The 27,215-nt window shown below is 42.8% G+C and overlaps 1 protein-coding gene across 13 annotated transcripts in view; it reads right to left on the bottom strand.

Annotated features, from left to right (window-relative positions):
• Ppp6r2 (protein phosphatase 6 regulatory subunit 2) overlaps positions 1–27,215 on the bottom strand; it is a 96,657-nt gene that overhangs the window by 23,922 nt on the left and 45,520 nt on the right. For 10 of the 13 annotated variants that reach the window (XM_078052314.1, XM_078052311.1, XM_078052312.1 and 7 more), the window contains 2 exons: positions 16,763–17,005; positions 5,634–5,820 (listed from right to left, as the gene is read on the bottom strand). In XM_078052314.1, coding sequence (XP_077908440.1) covers positions 5,634–5,820; positions 16,763–16,989 — 414 coding nt within the window. In that variant the 5' untranslated portion in view covers positions 16,990–17,005. Of the gene's footprint in view, positions 1–5,633; positions 5,843–16,762; positions 17,006–25,006; positions 25,028–27,215 lie in introns of those variants that run through there. The other 3 variants (XM_078052313.1, XM_078052316.1, XM_078052317.1) reach the window with 3 other exon arrangements.

Genomic DNA, 27,215 nt, shown 5'->3' on the forward strand with positions numbered 1-27,215 from the left:
TTATTTAGAGACAGGGTCTTGTTGAGTTGCTAAGTGCCTTACTAAGCTGCTGAGGCTGGCTCCGGCCTCAGCCTCCCGAGTCGCTGGGAACACAGGTGTGTACTACCGCGTCCAGCTCTGTTCTTTTTTAAATTTTTTTTTTTTTTTTGTAGTTGGACAGAATGCCTTTATTCTATTTTTTTTAAATTTTTATGTAGTGCTGAGGTTTGAACTCAGTGCCTCAGGCACACTAGGCAGGCACTCTTCCACTGAACCACAGCCCCTCTGTTCTATCCTTTAAATAAAACTTTTTGCTCTTGCCCTGGCATTTCTCTGGTGTTCAATCTTCAACACTAGGACAATGGGACTCAGATGGTTTCATCGGAGGTGGGCTTTGGGAGGTGACTGGAATTAGATGAAGTCATGAGGGGTCCATGCTTACAGCAGCAGGTTCATGAGGAGAAGAGACTGCTTTGTCTTGCCATGTGGTGCCCTGGGCCTCCTTTGGACTCTGCCCTTCCTGGATGCAGACCCTTGACTTTGAGCCTCCCAGTCTCCAGGAGAAATAAGTCTCCTTATAAATTACCTATGAATATTATTCAGCCATAAAGAATAATGAAATTATGGCATTTGCTGGTAAACAGATGGATCTGGAGAGTATCATGCTAAGTAAAATAAGTCAGACCCGAAAAACCAAAGGCTGAATTATCTCTCTGATATGTGGATGCCGACATACAATAAGGTGGGCAGGGCAGATGGAAGCTCAGTGGCTTAGACAGGGGAAATGAAGGGAAGGGAGAGGGGATAGGAATAGGAAAGACAGTAGAATGAATGGGACAGAACTTTACTGTGTTCACATATGAATAACAATCAGTGAAACTCCACATCATGTACAATCACAAGAATGGGATCCTAATTAGAATAAATTTTATTCCATGTGTGTATAATACGTCAAAATACACTTTTTTTTCCACTTGAGTACCAAGGATTGAACTCAGAGGGCACTTGACCAGTGAGCCACATCCCCAGTCCTATTTTGTATTTTATTTAGAAACAAGTTCTCACTGAGTTGCTTAGTTCCTTTTTAAAATTTAATTATTTATTTTTAGTTGTAGATAGACACATGCCTTTATATTTATTTATTTATTTTTATGGGGTGCTGAGGATCGAACCCAGTGCCTCACCTGCACTAGGCGAGTGCTCTATACTGAGCCACAATCCCAGCCCCAAGCGCCTTGTTTTTGCTGAGGCAGGCTTTGAACTTGTGATCCTCATGCCTCAGTCTCCTGAGCCACTGGGATTAGAGGCATGTGCCACCACGCCCAGCTGCACAAATAAAAAAAAATTAAAAATAAAAATAAATAAATTACCCACCTTGCAGCATTCGGTTACAACAACAGAAAAGGGACTCAGACAGATGAGTAAGAAGATGTGAGGAAGACTGAGGGGAAGAACAGAAAAAGGGGAAGATGACGAAGTGAGAGAGGAGGAAGGCATTCTGAAAAGGATGACTAAGTCTCTAGAAAGACTAAGAACAAAACAGAAGATTTAAGTAACAATATCAGGACTGCAACAGGGCCACATTATAGATCCTGCGAACAGAGGAATTCTGACGAGTGAATGAGAAGAGCTCTAAGCCAATCTGCACAAATTAAGCAGAATGGAGAATTTCCTTTAAGAAGAAAAAACACTTAACTGACGTGAAAAACCCTGAGTTACTCTGGAATACCAAAAGAAACAGAATTTACGACCAAGGCCACCAGAGCTTCTGGGCTCTCAGAGCCTGGTCAGAGACTTCGACCAAACACCTACAAAGATTCTTGCAGAGAACAGGCGTTGAGGGACCGTGGCCCACAGAATTGTACAACTGTATAAACCCTTGACTCTGAAATGTGACAAAGGCATTGTAAGAAAGGGAAGTTACAGGCCAATCTCACTGATGCCCACAGGTGCAAAATCTAGCAATACAAAAGAAAGAAAAAAATATATCACAGTCCAATTCGGTGTATTCCAGGAACACAATGTAGGTTAGCAATAGAAAACTAATTACCATAATTCAACTGTTAGAGTAGGGAAATCATAAAGTTGATAAGGTTGACTCAGTAGATAAAGACATTTGATAAATCTTAACAACCATTCATGTTATAAACTTTCAAAAACCTAGAAACGAAGAAAACCTCCTGAAGTTGTTTCTTGTTCTTGTTTTGCTTGGTTTTAGTGCTGGGAACTGAATCCAGGGCCTTGTGCATGTTAATCACAGACTCCACTACAGAGCTGAACCTGCAGACCTCTAAGCTGAATTAAAAAACAAAACTAGAGAGCTAGGTATGGTGGTGCACACCTATAATTCCAGCTACTCGGGAAGCTAAGGCAGGAGGATCACGAGCATGCGGACACTTGGGCAATATAGCAAGAACCTGCTACAAAAAAGAAAAACAAAAGAGAAAAGCGCAGCAGTGCTCCATGACAAGGACTCTAATAAACTATAAAATGTTGAAAGCTTTTCCTTAGGTAACAAGTAAAACAAGGAGGCCTATTCAATATTGTACTAATGTTCCAGCCAGTGCAATAAGGCAAGAAACAGAAGTAAAAAAAAAAAAAAAAAAAAAAATATATATATATATATATATATATATATATATATATATATATATATATATACCATTTGTAAAGGATAAAAGTAATCATTGATAATAAATGACATGATGTTGTATATAACTAAAAAAGACTATAAAAGTAAATTATCAGAATTAATTTATTGATAATCACCAAATCTGGAATCAACTTAGGTATCCTTCAACGTGTGCATGGTTAAATAAACTTGTACTGCTACATCATGTAACTCTACACAGCAAGGAAAAGGAACAAACTGCGCTGGGCTATGGCTCAGGGGTATAACGTTGCCTACCATGTGCAAGGGCATTGATTAAATCCTCAACACAGAAAACAAAAGAGGGTAGACAAATCATTGATATACACAACAACGTGGATAAATGTACAGGAAATCATGCTGAGGGGAAAAAAGTGAATACCCAAAGAGAACATATTTCATGATCTGATTTAAATAACATTTTGAAGTGACAACATTTAAGAAGGGAATGGGGTGTGGCTGTAAAAGTGCACCACGAAGGACCTGTGGTTCCTGAACTTCCTGTGTCCTGTCTGTGATGGTGGCTGACGAAGGCCCGCCCACATGTGACAAGCTGCACAGAACATACACACACACAAAAATGAGTGTAAGTGAGACTTGAGAAATTCAAGTGAATCGGGAATTGCACCAACATCAGTCTTGGTTGTGATGCTGAACTATGTTTTTCTAAATGCCACCCCGGACAAAAGCTGGTCAAAGCACACAAAGGTTTTCTCCACATTATTTCATACAACTGCATGTGAACCTGCAATTTCTCCATAAAAATCCAATTTAAACATAACACAGTAATACAATGATCAACTTTTTTTTATAATTTTTAAAAATATTTATTTATTTATTTTTTAGTTCTTGGCGGATACAACATCTTTGTTGGTATGTGGTGCTGAGGATCGAACCCGGGCCGCACGCATGCCAGGCGAGCGTGCTACCGCTTGAGCCACATCCCCAGCCCAATGATCAACTTCTTAAGAATAAATCTACTGAAAGCTATGCAGAGCCCTCACAGAGGACTGCAATGCATCTCAGAGTGACCCAGAAGCCCGGCTCCCGGCTCCTCCCTGACGGCAAAGAAGGGCCTTGATGTGTGACCCAGCAAGGGGCTGCATCTCATTCAACAAGCAGGTAGCAGGCCGTTTTTGGCCTGAGTGCTGTAGCTTACCAGTAAAATTGTAAAGAAATATCTGAAAGTGGCAGAGGATTGTGACCAGGCAACAGTAAATCACAAGATTCATATTCCAGTTACAGGCTGCGAATGCCAGATGCAGGGGTCTTCCCAGGCCTCTAGTGACCACCCTCCAACACTACAAGAACAATCTCAAGATCCTCACCTACAGTACTGCTGCCACCACTGTTCACAGCCTCCCTCTCCCTCCTGCCCAAGTGTACACAAACACAACTCCTATGCTGCTACTCTTCATTTCTACTCTGCTTTAAAAACAGATGCTGACACAGTCCTCCAGGATCTCTCACAAATCTTGAATTTATGACCTGATATAAGATGACATCCCCCTGAATATTCAAAACATGCCAGCAGAAGGGAAACAAATGACCTTTGTTATGGTTTAGATATGAAGTGTCCCCAAAAAGCTCATGTGTGACCAGAGTTTAGAGGTGAAGTGATGGGTAATGAGAGCCTTAACCCAATCAGTGCATAATACCCTGATGGGGATTACCTGGTGGTAACTGTGGGCAGGTAAGCTGTGGCTGGAGGAGGAACTAGGGTATGTTTTATCTGTGGTGGGGGGGGGAGCGCTCTTGCTCGCCCTCTCTCTCTCTCTCTTTTAGTACTGGGGATTGAACTCAGGGGTACTCGACCAGCCCTATTTTGTATTTTATTTACAGACAGGGTCTCATGAGTTGCTCAGTGCTGCTGGGATTACAGGCGTGCACCACTGCATCTGGCTCTCTCTGCTTCTTGGTGCTGTGTCCTCAGCCACTTTCCTCCACCACTCCTCAGCCATGATGTTCTGCCTCACCTAGGGCTCTTAGGAACAGAGTCAGCCATTTGTGGACTGAGACCTTTGAAACCATAAGCACCAACCAAATAAACTTTTCCTCCTCCATGTTGTTCTTGCCAGTGCTTTCAGTCACAGTACTGAAAACGCTGACTAAAATAACCTTTCTCAGGGCTCAAGATACAGACACCAAGTATTATTTTACTCCCTGAATGGACACTTGATAATGTTAATTATGGCTAATATTTTGGGGATATGATAATCAAGGGTACCCTTTTTATTTTTAGAAACAGGGTATCTCTAAGTTGCCCAGGTTGGCCTGGAACTCTCTATCTTCCTATCTCAGCCTCCTAAGTAGCTGGGATTACAGGTTTGCTCCTTTTCACCCAGATGGGGTCATGGACTAATATATAAAAGAAAAAAAGTTCTTAAGAGGTACATAATGAAATACTCACAGAAGAAAGGATCTAATGTTTGAGATGTGCTTTGAAGTAAACCAGTAGGGATGGGTGAGTGGAGGTGACAGAAAAGACGACTGGCAAGATGGGTGTCAGGCACGGCCCACCATCAGGCCTCTCCTCCTGGTGTCCACAGAATGAAGGGGCTGAGGCCATGTCAGTGCAGACACAAGGCAGGAGAAGCTCCTTACTACAGCTGAAAGATGAACTCCTTCTCCCACACCTGGGCTTCATCTCCATCTGTGTTTCCTGTGAAGCAGTCGTGCTCTGGATGCCCACTCACCACCCACACCCAGCACAGACCCGAGAGGGGGCCAGCCAAGGTTCTGCCACAGTGAAGTCACGGCCCAGGACTCTGGCCTGTGCTCTCAGTGGCAGGATGAACTGGCCTGGGGTGGCAGGGTGTGCCACGTGTTCCAGAGATGGCCACCTTCTCCCTCAAACTCTAACTCATGTTCCGGCCACTCACTGTTCCACCTATGTCCCAGTAAGCAGTCAAAATGCTGTCCCTGCAGCCTAGTGACAGTTCACTGGTGATAGCCTGACGATGACTGTCACTGTCCACAACACATGTGCTTCACACATCATTACCTGTTCAGTTTTCCTTGCAATGAGGTTGCCAATGGTCTTGCTGAAAAAACTGGCCAGCAGAGGGTTGAGTGGCGGCTCCTGGTCCAGGAAGTCGTACAGAAGGCTCAGCAGACTCTCGTCCTCGCCTAGCCTGTCGCTGATCTGTGGCACATCACAAGTCAGAAGCTCACAGGCTGTGTTGGGGTATCTAAAAGGGCACAGTGCAAGCACTGAAGGTGAAATGAGACTTCCCAACTCTCAGGAAGCTGCTCACATAATCTGCTTCTTATGGAACAGACCCATGTGACAAGGACATAGCACTGAGCAGACCTCAGGACAGAATAAAAATAATATTTTTCTGTGAACAACTGGTGTATATTTTATATATATATTTAAGTACTGGGAATTGAACCAGGGACACGCTACATTTTCTTTTTAAATATTTTTTTAGATGTTGATGGACCTTTTTTTATTTTTATTCATTCTTATTATTTATATGTGGTGCTGAGAATCGAACCCAGGGCCTCACACATGCTAGGCAAGTGCTCTACCACTGAGCCACAACCCCAGCCCCGACACGCTACCTTTGAGCCACATCCCCAGCCCTTTTTATTTTTAAATATTTAATTTTTAGTTGTAGTTGGACATAATATCTTTATTCCATTCATTCATTTTTATGTGGTGCTGAGGATCAAACCAAGGACCCCACATGTGCTAGGCGAGTACTCTACCACTGAGCCATAATTCCATCCCTTCCCCAGCCCTTTTTACTTTTTATTTTGAGGTAGCATCTTGCTAAGGTGCCCAGGCTGGCTTGAACTTAACATCCTCCTCGCTCAGCCTCCGGAGCTGCTGGGTCACAGGTGTGCACGACCACACCTGGCTCCAGCTGCTCTATTCTGCCTACTAGAAGGGTCGGCAGGACCCTCCCCCCAGCCCCTCTGGTGGCCTACATCTTCTGACTCTACTTCATGGCTTGGTAGCCTTTCTCCTGCTTCCTCATTCCACCCCAGGTCTCTTGCCTCCTGTCTAACCATCCTGTCTCAGTTTGACCAAGCCACAAGCACATTTGTCACCCCCTCTCCATCAGAAGCCTGTCTTTCCTCTCCTGCCTATGTCCTTGTCCCTTCATGTCAATAAGCACAGACTGGAGAAATGCCACATCTGCAGTTTATGATACAGTGTAAGTTGTACGGAACTATGTAATTAATTCCTTATTTAGAAATACTAATAACTGAATAATGTACTTTTCATTTGATAAAAATGACCACATATAAATGATTCTTAGTCCATTATATGTAATCCCATAATGACATCACTATGTTCTCTTGTTAGCATCTAGCAAGCACTGGTCACCTCAGGATGGGCACTCCTGCCCAAAAGCACCCCTGAGGGCCTGAAGCTCTGCCTCTCATCCGATGCATCTGGGAATACTGCGGAGTGGAAATAGACTCAGCAGGCCAGACACCAGGGGGTGTCCTATGGAGCTGAAAGACTGTCCCTATACTGGGCCATTACCTGACTCTGTTATCTGGGGTTTTCTCACCTGCATGTGGAGTGAGGATACATGTCCTCCAAGGTTTCTACAAGGGTGACAGGGGCTAGGGTTTACAGAGCTTGAACCAGGGACACGCTACATTTTTTTTTAAATATTTTTTTAGATGTTGATGGACCTTTTTTTATTTTATTTAGCCATGCACAGGAAGCACTTGGTTGAGGTCTGCTGCTATGACCTTCCCTTGCCAACTGTGGTTAATGCCTAAGTCAAGGTGCTTCCAAGGTGGGGGGGGGGGGTGGACCTGGGCTTGAGAGAATCTAGAGGAAATAACTGGCTAAATGTGGTGACTGTCCATATGTAGAAGGGGAAGAATATGGGTTCCTGGCCGGCCATGGGCTGGGTGCTCCTCCTCAGCCCCCACAAGAGTGAGCAGCCTTCAGAGCTCTGAGGGGCCTGCCAGTCAGAGAGGCCCAGCAGTAGGGAGCTAAAAAGCTGGACTGGGGACCAGAGAGAAGTGTGAACAGGGCTGCAGGCACGTGGGCTAGGTGTGTGGAGAGGGTCCTGAGGGCTGGGTCAGCGTGGGTTCCTCCTCACTGGCTGAGTTCTGTCTGTGAATGGAGTAGCCAGCACTCACCTCATGGGCTGTTTAAGACTGGACAGGGGACACCACAGGGCCACTGAGGGCAGAGGGGCCAGAGAGCTAGGTGGCAGCACTGAAGGCTCTGTCTGCCAGGTCTCTGAACAACAGCCTAATGAGTTCTTCCCAGGCAGTGGGGACCACGCAGACCCACAGGATGAGGAACCAGGAAAAGCACAGACCACGTCCTGTGGTTCCAGAGGCCGTCTCACCCACACACAGCAGAGGAGCTAGAAGAAGCTGCTTTCCTGAGGTCATGTCTGGCGGGGAAGACTCAAGATGGTCTCCTTTCCCCCTTTATCTGTGTGTCATGATCACAGGAACTGCCTTAGTAGTTCCTGAAGTTCATATCGGGGGACCGGGGAGAAGGCGGAGTAGAGGAGGCTGCTTCCCAGGCAGCTCTGTGGTGTGAGCCCAAGGTGGAGGATAGACAGATACCCCTGCCCACCAGAATGCTACTGCAGCCATCACCACTGTGGGGGAGAAGGCAGACACCTGCTCCTGCCAGAGCTGCTCCAGGTTACTGTCCTCACTGCTGACAATTGCTAAACCCACCATTCTTGTTTACTGGTGTCAATTACTGTTGCAGACACCATAGTAGGATCTGGGTATTGTACTTTAACACGGTTTACTGTTTGTTGTTGCAACAGTTGTTACTATTGTTTATTTTGCCCCCAATTCTGTGAAGTACTGGGAAACTACAGGGACACAAAAAAGTTCATAGGTTAAGAGATTTGGCTGCAAAACTAAACATTCCCTCACATTACTCCGACTCAAAGAAGAGAAGAGACAAAAAACCCCAAACAACAAGGAGGAACAACCAGAGAGGGAACTCAGACCCTAATCCTTGGTATCTACTCACACATCAAAAACAGAGAGAAGTCTCAGAACAAGAGACAACTTCATACAGAAGGGCACGCACAAAAAAGGAGGCAGAGGAATCCACTTCAACTGATGCTCAAGACCAAGACTTCAAAAACATGAGAAAACAGGCAAACCACATCCCCCAGCAAAGCAGCCCCCCCCCATAGATCGGTGGATGAAATTCCAGAGGAAGATTATAAAAAACTTATTAATGAAAAAATGTTCAATGAACCGAAAAAAGATCTAAGGAAGGAATCAAGACAGCAACTGTAGGATATAAAAGACCATTTTAATAAAGAAATAGAAATAGTAAAAAGAAATCAAGGGGAATTCCTAGAAATCAAAGATAAATCAATCAAATTACAAATTCACTGGAAGGTATCACTAAAAGACTAGACTGTGTTGAAAATAGAATCTCACCTTTGAAGTCAGAATTCAGGCCCTGAAGATGGGTTACATGATCTTAAGTACACAGAAGGTAATAAAGGGGAAAAATTATAGAACATGAGCAGAATATACAAGAACTCTGGGACAACTTTAAAAGACCAAACCTGAGAATCATTGAAATAGAAGTGAACATGGAGATACAAACTAAAGGCATAAAGAATATTTTCAATGAGATAGAGAAAACTTCTCCCATATCAGAAACGAGACAGACGGCTACATACAGGAGGTTTACAGGACCCCAAATAGACCAAGTCAAGTGAGAACCTCGCCAAGATATATCATAATCAAAATGCCTAACATAGAAGATGAGGAAAGAATACTAAAAGCCTCAAGGGAGAAACATCAGATCACATTGACAGGCAAACCAATAAGGCTCACTTCTGATTTCTCTGCTTAGACCCTAAAATCAAGGAGGGCCTGGAATGAGATATTCTAAGCCCTAAAAGGAAATAACTGTCAGCCAAGGTTACTATGCCCAGCAAAACCCAGTTTCAAATTCAAGAGGGAAATAAAAACATTTCACAGCAAGAATAAACTAAAAGAAGGCCGAGGTGGTAGAGCAGTTGCCTAGCATGCGTGAGGCACTGGCTCAATCCCTGGCACCACATAAAAATAATTAAATAAATAAACAAATAAAATAAAGGTATTGTGTCCATCTACAACTAAAAAAAAAAAAAAGAAAAAAAAAACTTTTTTAAAAAAGAATGAACTAAAAGAATTCATGAATACCAAACCAGCACTACAAAGACTATTCAAAGACAGACTTCACACAGAGGAACCAAAAAACAATTTCCAAAGTCCACTGTTAAACAGAGTAAGTTCAAAAGAAGAATAATCTACTAAATGAGACTCAAATCAAGATGATATATAGCAAAAAGCTAAAATGGCAGCAAACCGCAAACATATATATATATACTAACACTAAATGTTAATGGAATCAACTCCCCAATGAAAAGACACAAATTAGCAGAGTGGATAAAAAAACAAAATCTAAGTATATGCTGTTTACAAGAGACCCATCTTACAAGCAAAGACACCTACAGGCTGAATGTAAAAGTATAGCAAAACATTCAGGCATATGGTCCAAGAAAACAAGCAGCAATAGGTATTCTCATATTTGACAAAGTAGATTTCAAGCAAAAATTAATAAGAAACCAAAAAAAAAGGCCATTATATCCCAGTAAAGAGAATAATCCAACAAAAAATTCAATACACCCAATTACATGGAAAAAATACTCCATTACATTAAATTCCACATAGACCCCAACACAATAATACTGGCAGATTTAAATACATCCTTATCACCAATAGGTCATCAAAAAAAAAAAACAAAAAAAACCTAACAAAGGTATCTCCAACCTTGGGCTGGCACTGTAGCTCAGTGGCAGAATGCTTGCCTAGCATGTGTGAGGCACTGGGTTTGATCCTTAGCACTACGTAAAAATTAACAAATAAAAAATAAAGGCACGGGGCTAGGGTTGTGGTTCAATGGTAGAGCACTCACCCAGCATGTGTGAGGCCCTGGGTTCAATCCTCAGCATCATATAAAGATAACTAAATAAAGGTACTGTGTCTATCTACAACCAAAAAATATTTAAAAATAAATAAATAAAGGCATGCTGTCCATCTACAAGTACAAAAATTAAAAAAAAAAAAATATCTCCAGGGGCTGGGGTTGTGGCTCAGTGGTATAGCGCTTGCTTAGCACATGAGAGGGCCTGGGTTCGATCCTCAGCACCACATAAAAATAAATAAATAGAATAAAATTATTGTGTCCATTAACAACTAAAAATTGATAAATAAATATTAAAAAAGATATCTCCAACCTAAATAACACTATAAATCATAGACCTAACGGACATCTACAGAATATTCCACACCAAAACGGCTGAATTTACCTTTTCTCAGCTGTTCATGGAACTTTATCCAAAATAGATGATATTCTAGGCCACAAAGCAAATATTAGCAAATATAAGAAATTGATATATCCCATATATCCTACCAGAGCAAGAAAAATTAATAGAGACCACATAAACACATGGAAATTGAACAATACTCTCTTAAATGAAGAATCAATCAAAGAACAAATGAGAACAGAAATCAAGAGATTCTTAGAAACAAACAAGAACAAAGACACAACATATCAAAATCTCTGAGACAGTATGAAAGCAGTTCTAAGAGGCACATTTACAGCACTGAGTGCTCACATTAAAAAATTAGAAGCCAGACACAGTGGTGCACACCTGTAATCCCAGTGGCTCAAGGAGGCTGAGGTAGGAGGACTGAGAGCTTAAAGCCAGCCTCAGCAAAAGCGAGGTGCTAAGCAACTCAGTGAGACCCTGTCCCTAACAGAAAACAAAATAGGGCTGTGGATGTGGCTCAGTGGTCCAGTGCCCCTGAGTTCAATCTCCAGTACCAAAAAAAAAAAAAAAAAAGGAAGATGATACACCATGATCACCAAGTGGGTTCCGTATTTCAAGGAAATTAGTTCAACATATGCAAATCAATAAATGTCATTCATCGCTTAAACAGAATTAAGAGCACAAATCACATGATCATCTCAATAAATGCAGAAAAGCCCTTTGATAAAATCCAACACCCCAAAACACCAGATAAGCTAGGGATTGAAAAAATTTACCTCAGCAATATAAAAGTCATTTATGACAAACATAAAGCCAACATCATACTACTGGAGAAAAACTAAAAGCATTTCACTAAATTCAGGCACAAGACAAAGTTGTCCACTCTCACCAGTCCTATTCAATGTAATCCTTGAAATATGAGCCAGGAAATCAAAGGGATACAAATAGGAAAAGAAGAAGTCAAACTATCTCTGTTTGCTGACAATATGATCCTATAACTAGAAGATCTAATTTAATAAATTAGCAGGATACAAGACCAACACTCATAAAATCAGTAGCTTTCCTATAATCCAACAGCTTTCAGTAGAGGAAGAAATTAGGAAAACCACTCATTCACAATAACCTAAAGGAAAAAAAAAAAAGCCTTGGGAATTAATCTAACCAAGTTGGTGAATGAGCTCTACATTGAACATTATAGAACACTGAAGAAAGAAATTAAAGACTTAGAAGATGGAAAGACATCCCATGTTCTTGGATAGCAAAATTAATATTATGAAAATAGCCACACTACCAAAAGCAATAAACAGATTCAAAGCAATATACAGATTCAAAGCAATCCCCATCAAACTATCAATGACATTCTTCACAGAATTAGAAAAATCAGTCCTAGTTTTTCCTGAGGGAGCAGCTGGGTCGAGAGGAATGTGGCCCTCTCTTCTTCCAACATGGCGTGTACTTGACCCCTTTCTGTGTTCTCTGAAAAGGGGGAGTCATCTGGCAAAAATGTCACTTGGTCTCCAATTCGACCAGATATTTTAAACTTTGTTCATACCAACTTGCATAAAAACAACAGGCAGCCCAATTCTATCAGTGAATTAGCAGGTCATCAGACAATGCTGAGTCTTAGAGTACCAGCAGAGCTGTGGCTCGAATTTCCAGAGCTGGAGGCGGTGGGACCCATCGTTGTAGCCAGAGTGCCTTTGGATATATGTGTAGAGGAGGCCCCACATGTGTACCAACCAAAACATGGCATCACTGGCACCATGGAGTGAACACAACCCCAAAGCAATATGCCATCTGCTCTGCCTTGGCTGCCTCAGCCTTAGTAGCACTGGTCATGTCTAAAGGTCATTTCTGGTATTTATCTAAAAGATCTAAAATCAGCATACTATAGTGACACAGCCACCTCCATGTTTATAGCAACACAATTCACAATAGTTAAATTATGGAACCAGTCCAGATGCCTATCAATAGATGAATGGATTAAGACATTGTGATACACACACACACACACACACACACACACACACACACACACACACAATGGAGTTCTGCTCAGCCGCAAAGAAGAATGAAATTATGGCATTTACCAGTAAATGGATGGAAATGGAGAATACCATGCTAATGAAATAAACCAAACTCAGAAACTCAAAGGTGGGATGTTTTCTCTCATATGTGGAAGCTAGAAGAAAAATGAAGGAGAAGGAGAAGGAGGATAAGACAACCTAAAGAACAGATCAAATACAAATTAATAGATGAATGAAAGAAAGTCTAGTAGAATAGAGGGAGGAGAAGGGGTGAGGGGAGGAGAATGGGAGGGAAAGGGGGATCAGGAATTGAAATAGATTTCCATGCATGTTTGTGCTTGTCAGGACGAGTCCTAATACTACGTATAACCATAAAGCTCTAATAAGAAAAAAATTTTATAAAAGGAATAGGAACTCCAAATAAACAAGGCAGACGGAGCACACAGTCTAGGTGATATTTCCTCTCAAACTCCTACTCAAAAATGCAAATGATTAAAAAGAAAAGAGAAGTAGAAATGACACTGGACTAAGAAGACAGAGAGTAGCCGGCCAAGCCCAGGGAAGACAGAGCACAAGGTGCCCAGAGGGAGGTATCAACTGGAGTGAGGGTCCAAACCATCCGGCTCCAGAGGCCTAACCAATAAAGGAGAGGCTGGTGAAGGCAAGTGGGATGGGAACGATCAGAGCAGGCACTGCCGGGTTCACAGACCTGGGGAGATTCATTCCTGGGAGAAGTCAACAGCTGAGCTCCTGATTCAGTGATGCCAGGCACATCAGAGAGGAGTGACATGATGCAGTCCAAGAATAGGGAACTTTGTGAAAACAGCATGGGTGCCCCTAGGCCCTCCTTCTGGGTCAGCACCCAGGATGCTAACAAGCCTATATCCCACCAGGAAGAGAGAAAATGACAGAACAAAGAGAAAAAATCAACTAGCTGTCATCTAACCAAAAAGCTGGCTCATTTTACCTGTGGAGAAGCATGCATTGAGCAAGCCCCACCCAGACCCCAAAATCAGGGCCTTGTGCCTGAAAGCACACTGCTGACAGATAGAAGACCAGGCACATGGAGAAGAGAGTCCTGAGTCCAGAGAAAACTTTAGAAATCATAGTGTTCTATGATAATGTGACACTCTAGACAGTGTGCAGAATTGGGAACAAGAACTGGGAACTTCTATTAAGATATCTGAGACTCACACACAATGCCACATGCAGGCTAAGGTGGGAGGATCACTGCAGCCTAGGAGTTCAAGACCAGACTGGGCAATGGAGTGAGATACTGTCCAAAAAAAAATCTGACAGTAAGAAAAGGCTCTTAGAAATTAAAAATATAGGAGCTAGGAATGTGGCTCAGGTGGTAGAGCACTCGTCTAGCATGCATGAGGCCCTGGGTTCAATCCTCAGCACCACATAAAAATAAAAATATTGTATCCACCTAAAACTAAAAAATAAATATTTTTTTTAAAAAAGAAATTAAAAACATGGCCAAGTACGGCAGTGCATGCCTGTAAGCCCAGCAGCTGGGGAGGCTGAAGCAGGAGGATTGCAAGGTCAAAGACAGTCTCAGCAAGTTAGTGAGGCCCAGAAAGTGTCACTCAGTGAGACCCTGTCTCTAAATAAAATACAAAAAGGGCTAGGATGTGGTTCAGTGGTTAAGCACCTCTGGATTCAATCCCTATTACAAAAAAAAAAAAAAAAAAAGAAAAGAAAAGAAAAAAAGAAAAGAAATTAAAAATATGATGGTAGAAATTTCAAAAGTCAATAAAAAGATGGTAACTTAAAAGTCAAACCTCTCATATAAAAAGGCAAAGATAAAACATTAAGAACAAAAGTAAGAGAAAGGCGCTGGTTGAGTGCTTGCCTAGCATGTGTGAGGCACCATATTTAAATAAATAAATAAAGGTCCATCAACAACTGAAAAAAAAAAAGGTAAGAGAAAGTATTAATTCAGGTGATCTAATGTTCAAGTAGATGTTACAAGAAGTCGGAAGAAAAACTGGAGGAGAGAAGATTGTCCAAGAAATAATACAAGAAATTTAGGCCGGTTACAGTGGCATATGCCTGTAATCCCAGTGGCTCAGGAGGCTGAGGCAGGAGGATCATGAGTTCAGAGCCAGCCTCAGCAACTTAGCAAGGCCCTAAGCAATTTAGCAATGCCTTGTCTTGAAAGAAAAGCAGGGCTGGGACGTGGCTCAGTGGTTAAGCACCCCTGGGTTCAATCCCTTATACCAAAAAAAAAGAAAGAATATTAAGAATTTCTCTGAGCTAAGATCCACATATTTACAGACTGAAAGGTCCATGGAATGCCTAACACAAGACGGGAAAGGAGAGTCCTGGCGCCCACATGGTGGGTGCCTGGGTGCTGCTCACCACTGGTTCCACCTACGACTGCTTCACCCAGAGCCTCAAGTTTTCTCCTTGCTGTTTAGCATTCATTACTCATTTCTCTCAACTGACTGCAGCTCTCCCGCCTCACGGACGCCACCCTGGATCCCCTTCCTGACTCACAAGATCCAGGTCATACTTCTCATGAACTGTCACTTTGTTCCAATGTGCCACAAACTGAAAGACATTTGGGGGTAAGAGGGCTAAAGGGCCTATGAGTGGTGATGCTGCGACCACAGTGGCCTCCAGCTATGATCATGCTATCCCCAAGCCCCCCGCCCCTCTACAAGCAAGCCCCAGATCTTTCTAGAATACCATGGGGCTCCCCTTGTGGGTGAGGACCTGTCTGACCATGGTGAATGCCGTACTGACAGCCCACCAGGCCACCCTGTCACCCATCCTGCCCTATTTTCCTCCTGAGACCAGAGATCAGTAGACCACTGTGAAGGGCCAGATGGCAAATATTTCTGACAGCCTCTATTGAAACTGAACTCTGCGTTGTGTATGGACAAGCATGGCGTGTCCAGCAAGACTCTACTGGTGTGTTCACCTTTATTTATTTTTTTCACTCATGTAATAATGTAAAAGCCTTCTTGGTTCACAGGCCACACAAAAGCAGAGCTGTGGTTTGCTGGTCCTGTTCTAAAGCTTTACCATGCATGTATTTCACCCTTCCTCATAAGCCTGGACCTAGTGCCTATGGTCACTCATCCAATCTTGGGGGACGCTGGGGACAACGCAGGCCACATGGGCTCTTCATGGAGCTGTATGCGTACAGCCTATAGTCTGGGCCTGTGGTGAGGAAGCCCTCCTGCTGCCTGGGGTATTCTCTCAGTGCATAAGTCTTTACTCAAAGCTTAACCATCTTGCCACATTGCCTCTATCTTCTCTGTCATTTCCTAACATCGTGGCCAAATACTGAATGGCACATTTAAAGAAAAACTTTGGGAATTGATAATACCACGAATGATAACAATGTATTTCCTCCAAGTTGAAGATCCCCTTTCTAGAGTTCAGGAGTCAGACCACATGTTGCTGCAGCCCTGCCTTTGGCCCGCTGCTGGTGGCATGGGCTCACACTGCAATCCATCTGCCTCTCTGTCGTAGAATCATTCTTCCCCCTCCCCTAACATACTGTGAATCAAAGTGCTCCAACATGTACCAACTTAATATAAACTTACTTAACGGGTACCAACTTAAACTCAGGATGAGAAAACACTAGAGATTCCAAACTCAAAATCAACAGAGGCCTTCTCACTTCTCAGATGGGATTCAGTTTTCCTTTGGGGAAAAGACCCCCAAAGGTTCTGTGCTAAAGGCTTGGTGACCATCCTGCATCTCCATCAAAAACCTCTGGTTCTGGCTGTCCTCAGACACTGCCCACGGCCTCCCCAGTACTGCTCAGTGTAGGACCTGTCAGCCTCAGTACATACTTGAAGCGGACCTTCTCTTCCATGTCCAGAGGTGGGTCCTGCGTGATGAGGCTCACCAGCTCCTCCATACACTGCGGCCTGCACAGGAAGTCCAGAAGCTTCCTGTTCTGAGCCTTACATTCCTGCAGGATGTCGTCTTCATCCATCAGCTCCTGCAGCGTCACCTGCTCCCTGTCCAGCAGCTTGTCGACATGGGACGTGGTATTCAAGTCAAACTTCCAGAACATCGTGACGGCCACAGAGCTGTAGGCAAGCACAAGAGCGTCACTCACTCCTCCCCACTCTGTGAATCTGCCCTTGCCACTGTTAACAGTTTGGATCAGAAAAGTCTCCCAAAGGTTCTGTGCTAAAGGCTTGGTGACCAGCCTGCAGAGTTACTAGGAGGTGGTGCCTACTTGGAAGTAGGACACTGAGATGGTGTCTTTGAAGGGTGTCTTTTATCCCTATTCCCTTCTTCTCTTCCCATCCTTCTCTGCTTTCCTGGCTGCCAAGGGGTGAGGAGCTCTGCTCCACCACACATTCCCCACCACAAAGCTCTTTTCGCCACAGGCCTAAAAGTAATGGAGCCAGCCAACCACAGACAGAAACCTCCAAAACCATGAGTCAAAATAATATTTTTCTTCCATTAAGTTGATTTCTGTCAGGTATTTTACCAAGCAGACTAACAATGCTGCACTATAGCAAAAGTCCAATAAGTCCATCCTTAACATAAGCACATGTAAGTACTGGGACTCAGGATAAGGGCATAGGTACTCCCCAGTCACTGCTCTTATCAGACCTGTGCAGGTTGCACTCACAGTCACAAGCATCCTCCAGCTCTGGGGTCCAACTCTCCAGGCTTGCCCGACCGATTCACCTTCCTTGTTCTATGCACCCTCGTCTCCACCAGTCCCACCCACTGCATTCAACATATCCCTTGCTGGCTCCTTGGCTCCATGAGACCAACACCTCCTGAAACGGACCTTCAGGGATGCCTCTCCATCCTGAGAAAATTAACAACTCAGCATAAACCCAGTTCCAGTGCTCAGCCCGCTCCTGAGGGAAGAGCAAACACACCCTGGAAGCCTCACAGAGCTCAGCCTCAGCAAGTCTAGGCAGCTGGCTTTGCTTGACCTTGCCCTCTGCTGCCACTCACCTGTCCCTTTGCATTGTCCTTTTTTTTTTTGTGTGTGTGTGTGTGTGTGTGTACCAGGGACTGAACTCAGGGCACTCAACCACTGAGCCACATCCCCAGCCTTATTTTATATTATATTTGGAGACAGGGTCTCATGGAGTTGCTTAGTGTCTTGCCTAAGGCTGGCTTTGAACTCAAGATCCTCCTGCCTTAGTGTCCCAAGAAGCTGGGATTACAGGCATGTAGCACTGTGCCCAGCTTCCCATTTGCTGAATAATAGCCAGGGTTACCCATGAGGCTGCCACATGCCTCACATGCACAGCAACTGGGCATGGGGTGGCATGGGACCCTGCCACAATGACCTGAAGATCACTGTAACATGGCCCTCCTCTGCCTGCCAACACTTCTGGCTCTCATCATCCTGCCTGCCAGTGGGTGTCACTGTCAAGTCTGTGGCCCAAGGTGGGTTAGCAAGACAGCTTTCACTATTCTGACCCAAAAAGAAAACAGAAGCCTACATCTGTTAACAAAGTTAAAAGTTTATTTTGAAATTATGAATCTTTTCAAAGTTACAAGTTATTTACAAGTTATTTACAAACAGAATTTATTTATCTAACATTTATACTTAGAAAATAAAAGACGGACTGCAGGATATAAACGCCTATTAGTGTGCAAAGCCTGTGAGACCCTAGGAGCGTCACCACAGAAACCTCTGCATCCAGCTTCATCCTAACAGCCTCTGTTACCATCACATTCATGTCCTCTCATATCAGCTTCAAAGCCAGCACTGATCCCAGTGGCCACCACACACCAATGGCTCTTGGTCCTCAGACACTCTCCAGGTCTGCTGGAATAGCACCTTCCCTATCACGCAGATTGCACTTAGGTTTTGGCTTCTGCAGCCCTGTGCCCATGCATGCTGCTGAGGTAGGTGCTGCTCTTGCACTCTTATCAAGAGTCCAAAGTGGAGCAGGGCACCACGGTGCACCCCTGTAATCCCAGCAGCTTGGGAGGCTGAGACTGAGGATCACAAGTTCAAAGTCAGCCTCAGCAACTTAGTGAGGCCCTGTCTCTAAAGGGCTGGGGATGTGGTTCAATGGTAGAGTGCCCCTGGGCTCAATCCCTGGTACAAAAAAAAAGTGTCCAAAGTGGGGCTGTTTGATTTGCAAGACAAGGTATTGTTTCCTTCTGGGTCCCAAGACTTTTCTTACTCCTCTGTGAGGAATGTAGATGAACAACTCTGGAGGACCAGCAACAGAGGCCAGGGAAGACGGCTATCTTCACACACAGGGGCTGAATGCCCCCTCTTTATTTTTCCAAAAAGGAGACACTTTACTGCTAGGTCCCTGGCAAAGAGAAGAGGAGCCAAGCTCAAATCCCAGTGTGGTTGGTAGCAGGGAAACCCACAGGAAGGAAGAGGAGAGAACAGCCTGCTGAATGGACAGTGATGAGTTTTCAGGGTTCCTTTGTACAGGTGCCAAGAGCCCCACATGTCTTCACAAGCTGGATTTTTTTCCCTACGAGTTGTCATCTTCTGCATAGGCGATTTTGAGCTTGTGACATCAAAAGGTGATCAACCAAAGGATGAGCTGGCTTCTCCTGAGCAGGTCCGCTTCTGAAAGGCTGTTTCAAACCATCTGGGATGGATTTGGAGGCTTTACAATTTCAGAGGTTTGGTCCGTGGTGGGTAGGCCCCCTTGCCCTAGAACACCATACCCTCTGCCATGGTGAGGTGGAACATCATGGCAGAGGGTATGGTGGAGGAAGCTGCCAGCGCATGGCAGCCAGGAAGCAGAGAGCAAGCTGACCTTTCCTCTTAATGCCCAACAGGATGACTCAAATGCCTGGGTGACACAGAATCAGGGAAAGAGGGGGCCCCATCGGTAAAGTGCCTCTGGGTCCAATCCCCAGTACCTCCTGCCCCGCAAAGGAAGAAATTCCAATAAGGTTTAGTACAAAAAAAAAAAAACTTTATTTTTTAATACTATCTTATAGGTTTTTCCATATTTTTATCTATTTTTAGTTGTAGTTGGACACAATATCTTTATTTTATTTATTTTTATGTGGTGCTGAGGATTGAATCCAGGGCCTTGCACATGCTAGGCGAGTGCTCTACCGCTGAGTCACAATCCCAGCCCAGTTTTTCCCAATTTTTATTGGTGCATTATAATTATACATCATAGTGGGATTGTTCCACACTCGTCTGTGCACATAGCATGGCCATGTCATTTGATTGACAGTGTTCTCCAGCTTTCCCCCTTCCTTCTCCTCAGTCCTTTTCCTCTATCTACTAGTCTCACTTCTATTTTCATGAGATGCCCACCCTACTTTTTTTTTCCTTTTTCTTTTTCCTTACTTCCACATGATAGAAAACATAAACTCCTGAGTTTTGAGTTTGGCTTCCTTTTACTTAGCATAATGCTCTCAAGTTCCATCCATTTTCCAGCAAATGACATAATTTCATTTTCCTTTATGGCTGAATAAAACTCCACTGTGTACATGCCATATTATCTCTATTTGTTAAGGGACCTGGGCTGGTTCCACAGTTTGGCTACTGTGAATTGGCTGCTATAAACAGGATGTGCACATATCACTGTCGCATGCTGATTTTAATTCTTTAGGATAATACCAAGGAGTGTCGAGCTGGGTCTTTTGGGGAACCTCTGTGCTGATTTCCATAGGAGTTCAATACTAATTTACAATAGCACAAACAGTGTGAAAGTGTTCCTCTTCCCCACATCCTCCAGCATTTATTATTGTTTACTTTCCCCGTGGTTGCCATTCTAACTAAATTGGGAAGAAACTGTAGTTTTTAAAAAAAATATTTTTAGTCGTAGATGGACACAATACCTTTATTTATTTATTTTTTATCTGGTACTAAGGATCAAACCCAGTGCCTCACACATACATATATTTGTTTTTCGTTTGCATTTCTTCTTTTGAGAAGTGTCTGGTTAGTTCATTTGCCCATTTACTGATTATGTTATCTGGTGTTTTTTTTTCCCCCCCTTTGGTGTTAAGTCTTTTGAGTTCTTTATATATTCTGGATATTAATTCTGTCAGAAGAGCAGCTGGCAAAGATCTTCTCATTCTCTAGGTTCGCTCTTCACACACTTGCTTTCTTTGTTGTGCAGAAGCCTTTTAACTTGATGCCACCCCATTATTTCTTATGCATTAGGAATTCTATTGGGGAAGTCACTGCCTGTGCCTATATGCTGGAGTGTTGACCCTACATTTTTCTTCTAGAACTTCCATAGTTCTTAGTCAAATTCCAAGGTCTTTGATTTACTTTGAGTTGATTTTTGTGCAGGAGAAGAGAGAGGAATCTAGGCTCATTCTTCTACATGTGGATGACCTCTTTTCCCAGCACCATTTGTTTAAAAGGCTCTTTTCTCTGACATGTTTTTGGTGCTTTTGTCAAGGACCAGATGACTGTTGCTGTGTGGGTTGGTCTCTATCTTCTATTATGTTCCATTGGTCTGTGTCAGTTTTCTATTTTATTTTTTTTAAGTTGTAGAAGGACACAATACATTTATTTTATTTATTTACTTATATGTGGTGCTGAGGATCACACCCAGTGCCTCATACATGCAAGATAAGTGCTCTACTACTGAGTCACAACCTCAGCCCTAGCTCTGTAATATAATTTGAAGGCATTATGATGATTCCAGTATTGCTTTTTTTTTTTTTTTTTTCTTGCTTACATTGCTTTAGTTATTCTGGGTCTTTTATTCTTCTAAATTAATTTTAGGACTGTGTTTTTTTTCTATTTCTGTAAAGAATGTCTCTGGTGCCAGGCATGGTGGTGCATGCCTATAATCCCAGCAACTTGGGAAGTTGGGGAAGGCGGATCTCAAGTTTGAGGTCAGCCTCCTCAACTTAGTGAGACCCTAAGCAACTTAGTGAGAACATCTCAAAATAAAATATAAAAAGTGCTGGGGATGTGGCTCAGTGGCAAACTGACCCTGGGGTTCAATCCCCAGCACCCCCCCACAAAAGAATGCAGCTGGTATTTCTTTTTATTAGTTGTTGATAGACATTTATTTTCCTTATTTATTTATATGTGGTTCTGAGAATTGAACCCAGTGCCTCACACATGCTAGGCGAGTGCTCTACCACTGAGCCATAACCCCAGCCCAGGTATTTTGATGGGGAATGACTGAATCACACTTTTGGTAGTGCGACCACTTTAACAATATTAATTCTGCCTATCCACGAACATAAAAGGCCTTTCTACCCTCTAGAGTCATCTTCAGTTCTTTTCTTCAGTGTTCCATAGTTTTCACTGTAAGGATCTTTTGCCTTTTTCATTAAGTTTATCCTAGGTATTTTATTTTATCATATTTTTTAGAAATGGGATTGCTTTCCTGATTTCTTTTTTTCAGCAAATTCATAATTGGTGTAGAGGAAAACTACTGATTGTTTATTTATTTATTTTTTGGTACCAGGGAATCGGCCCTTTTTATTTTTTGAAACACAGTTTTACTAAGTTGCTTAGGGCCTCACTAAATTACTGAGATTGGCTTTGAACTCTATCCTCCTGCCTCAGCCTCCTGAGTTGCTGGGATTACAAATGTATGTCACCATGCTTGGCTTTTTTTCCCCATAACTTTATTTTAAAATTATTTATTTAAATTAGATTTTTTTTGTACTGAAGATTGAAAACAGGGAGCATTCTATGGTTGAGTTTTATATCCCCAGCCAGCTTTTTTTTTTTTTTTTTTTTTTGAGGCAGGGTCTCACTCTATTGCTGAGGGTGGTCTTGAACTCTCTATCCTCCTGCCTCCATCTTCAGAGTTGCAGGGATTACAGGGTGTGCTATGGCTCCTGAAAAACTACTCGTTTTGTGTGTTGATTTTGTGTCCTGATATTGACTGAATTTGTTTATCAGCTCTACCACTTTTCTGGTGGAGCTTTTCTGATCGTCTAAGTTCAGGATCATATCATCTGCTAACAGTAATAATTTCACTTCTTTCCCTCTTCTTCTCTCTGTTATTTCCTTCTCTTGCCTAATTACTCTCCCCAAAAGATCCACTTTAAAAAACTGGGAGTAGCAGAAACATAACAACTGAGGCATGATGAACATTACCCCCAGGCAGAGGAGAGAGATGGAAGACAAGACATGACTACCATAAACACAACAACCTTACAGTATTCTTCAACCTCTACGAAGGAGCAACTGACAGAAATCCATACATAAGAACTGTCTTGGCCCTGGGCATTGGTTCTAGGGAAATAAAAGCTTAAGTTCACACACACACACACACACACACACACACACACACAAAACCCACATAGGAACGTTCACAACAGCTTCATCTGTAATAGTCAAAAGCTAGAGTCGGGGTGCTGGGGCTGGGGCTCAGTGGTAGAGCGCTTGCCTAGCATGTGTGAGGCACTGGGTTCGATCTCTGGCACCAAATAAAAAATAAAATAAAGGTATTGTGTCCATCTACAACTAAAAAAATATTTTTAAAAAAATGCGGGAGTCAGTAGAGAAGCCCTTCAACATATAGCCGCTGACACAAACTGTACACACACACCTTGGAAAACCACTCAGCAATACGTAAGAACAATGCACACACGCCCTGCCATCAAGCAGCACAGCCAGCCCCAAAGGTCACACACTGCGTGGCTGCCTTCATCACTCTTTGTTCTTACTCTGCTGCCAAGGCAGGTCTCAAACTCCTGGGCTCATGCAGTCCTCCTGCCTCAGCCCCCTGAGTTCCTGGGACTGTAGGCATGTATTGTCATGCCCAGGGCATTCATAACATTTTTGATATAATAAAAATTCAGAAACAGGACAGATTATTTATTGCCAGGGACGTGGAAGGAGGAGGCTGGGTGACAAGAGGGAGGCTTGTGTGATTCTAAAAGGTGCCATGAGAGATCCTGTGTCTGTCCTGACCACGATGGCAGAGGCCTGGGCCCACATGACTGACAGCCATGTAGCACTGCACATCCACATCCACACACGTGCACACACCATACATCTCACAGACACATCACATATACATGCACACACACACCACACACACATCCCATATGCACATATATACCCCACACACACACCATACATATGAGCACATGGGTAGAACTGGGGCAGTCTGGATGAAGTCAGTGGACTGTACAAAGGTTGATTTCTGGTTGGGATATTCTACTCTTAATTCTGCAAAATGTTTCCCCTGTGCTTCCTCCAATTCAAAGGGTACAAGGGATCTTTTTTTACAGTTGCAGTTAAAAATGTAAATGTTATTAGTGAGTTCAAAAAAAGAATGTAACTGGTATTTTAGGAGATACGAAGTACACCTCAAAACAGAATATGAATTTTTTTTGGGGGGGGGACCAGGGATTAAACTCAGGAGCACTCGACCACTGAGCCACATCCCCAGCCCTATTTTGTATCTTACTTAGAGACAGGGTCTCAGTGAGTTGCTTAGCGCCTCACTTTTGCTGAGGCTGGGTTTGAACTCACGATCCTGCTGCCTCAGCCTCCTGAGCCGCTGGGATTACAGGTGTGTACGATTGCGCCCGGCTAGGATACAACTCTTTACCCCACGTAACAGTTACAAACACAAACCGCTTCAATAAAGGATGCCTCAATCACTCCAAAAGTTCATTTTCCAAAAGACTGTTTTCTCCAAACATAATAAAATACACAAATGAATATTTTTAAAATTCCTATGTGTGAACAGATAAGCTGTTTCTAAAATCTACAGAGATACAAGGGACCCAAATCAGACAGGACAGCCTTGAAGGTGAAGGCAGAGCTGGAGGACTCACCCTTCCCCATCCAAGTCTTATACAGAGCCGCAGTCATCAGACAGAGTGGCGAGTACCCAAGGACAGTCACTCAGACCACAGGCGTAGAACTGAGAGTCAAGAAAGAGGAGCAGACAGAGATGGTCAACCCACTGTTTACAAGGGTCCAAGGGTTTACAACTGGCAGTCCTTCCACAAATGGTGCTGGGAAAATGTGATGTTCATAAGCAGAAGAGGTGGAAAATTACTTTTTACCTCATATAAAAATTTATTCAAAGCAGATCAAAGACCTGAAATTTAAGGTTAAAATAGAAAGACAATAACAAGTGTTGGGGAAAACGTAGAGAAATTAGAAGTCCTGTACATACCGCTGGTAGGAATGCAAAATGGGCAACTGCAGTGGAAAAGTCTGGCAGTTCCTCAGATGATCAACCCTAAGTTAGCATAGGACCCCGCAGTTCCACTATGTCCTCAAGAGAAAAGAAAACACATGTCCATACAGAGCTTCATACACAAATGTTCACACTATTCATAAAAGCCAGAATAGAGTCAAACCAAAAGACCATTGAGGAATGAGTGGCTAAATGAAATGTGGGATATTCCTTCAATGGGGCATTATTTAGGAACAAAAAGAAAGGAAGTTCAGGTACATATCCCAAATGGATGGGCCAGAAAGCATGACACTAAGAAGTCAGACACAAGAGACCATGTATGGTATGACGCTGTTTATACAAAGGTCTAGAACAGGCACACCTGTAGAGACAAAATGCAAACTCATGGTTGTCCAGCAGCCGGGGGCGGGGGAGAACTGGGGAGAAATACAAATCACTGATAAGGGAAAGAGGCTTCTTTGGAGATAATGAAAATGTTCTAAAATCGATTGTGGTGATGGTTGGACAATTTTTTGAATTCACTGAATTCTGTTCTTATTTTTTGTTGTTGTAGATGGACAGAATGCCTTTATTTATTTTTATGTGGTGCTGAGGATCGAACCCAGGACCTCACAAGTGCTAGGCAAGTACTCTACCGCTGAGCCACAACCCTAGCCTCCTATTCTTATTTTTATAAGACAGTTTCTTGCTATGTTGCCCAGGCTAAACTCAAACTCCTGGAATCAAATGATCCTCCTGCCTCAGCCTCCCAAGTGCTGGGAACACAGGCGCACACCACCATGCCCATTCATGTATACTTAAGATGAATGAATTTTACAGTGTGAATTTTTTGATTTTTTTTAAATTTTAATTTGTTGTATATGACAATTCTTAATTTGTTACATATGATCCAGAAGACCCAATATGAATTATAATTCATATTACATATATGGAACACAATTTTTCATATCTCTGGTTGTACACAAAGTAGAGTCACATCCTTTGTGTCTTCATACATGTTCTTAGGGTAATGATGACCTTCACATTCCACCGTCTTTCCTACCTCTGTGCCCCCTCCCTTCCATTCCCTCCCCCTTTCCCTTTTGCCCTATCTAGAGTTCATTTAATCCTCCCAGCATATTATGAATCAGCATCCTTAAATCAAAGAATCATTCGGCATTTGTTTTGGGGGGATTGGCTAATTTCACTTAACATTATATTCTCCAGGTCCATCTATTTATCTGCAAATGCCATGATTTTATTCTCTTTTAATGTTGAATAATATTCCATTGTGGATATATACCACATTTTCTTTATCCATTCATCTATTGAAGGGCATCTAGGTTGGTTCCACAGTTTTCACTACTGTGATCTGTGCTGCTATAAACATTGGTGTGGCTGTGTCCCTGTAGTATGCTGTTTTTAAGTCTTTTGGGTATAAACTGAGGAGTGGGATAGCTGGATCAAACAGTGGTTTCATTCCCAAAAGATTCTCCATATTGCTTTCCATATTGGCTGCACCAATTTGCAGTCCCATCAGTAATGTATGAGTGTGCCTTTTCCCCCACATCTTCGCCAACACTAATTTTTTGTTTGTAGTCTTCATAGCTGCCATTCTGACTGGAGTGAGATGAAATCTTAACAGTAGTTTTGATTTGCATTTCTCTAATTGCTGGTGATGTTGAACATTTTTTCATATATTTGTTGGTTGATTGTATATCCTCTTCTGAGAAGTATCTGTTCAGTTCCTTGGCTCATTTATTGATTGGATTATTTTTTTTTTGGTGTTATGATTTTTTAGTTCTTTGTACATCCTGGAGATTAGTGCTCTACCTGACATGTGTGTGGTAAGAATTTGTTCCCAATTAGTAGGCTCTCTATTCACCTCACTGATTGTTTCTGTTGCTGAGAAGAAACTTTTTTAGTCTGAATCCATCCCACTTATTGACTCTTGATTTTATTTTTTATTCTATAGGAATCTTATTAAGGAAATTGGGGCCTAATCCGACATGATGGAGATTTGGGTCTACTTTTTCTTCTAATAGACGCAGTGTCTCTGATTTAATTCCTAGGTCCTTGATCCAGCTGAAGTTGAGTTTTGTGCATGGTGAGAGAGAGATTTTGTTACATGTGGATTTCCAGTTTTCCCAGCACCATCTGTCCAATGTACGTTTTTGGCACCTTTGTCAAATATAAGGTAACTGTA

Source organism: Ictidomys tridecemlineatus, chromosome 6, assembly GCF_052094955.1.
Source record: "Ictidomys tridecemlineatus isolate mIctTri1 chromosome 6, mIctTri1.hap1, whole genome shotgun sequence".
NCBI lineage: Eukaryota > Metazoa > Chordata > Mammalia > Rodentia > Sciuridae > Ictidomys > Ictidomys tridecemlineatus.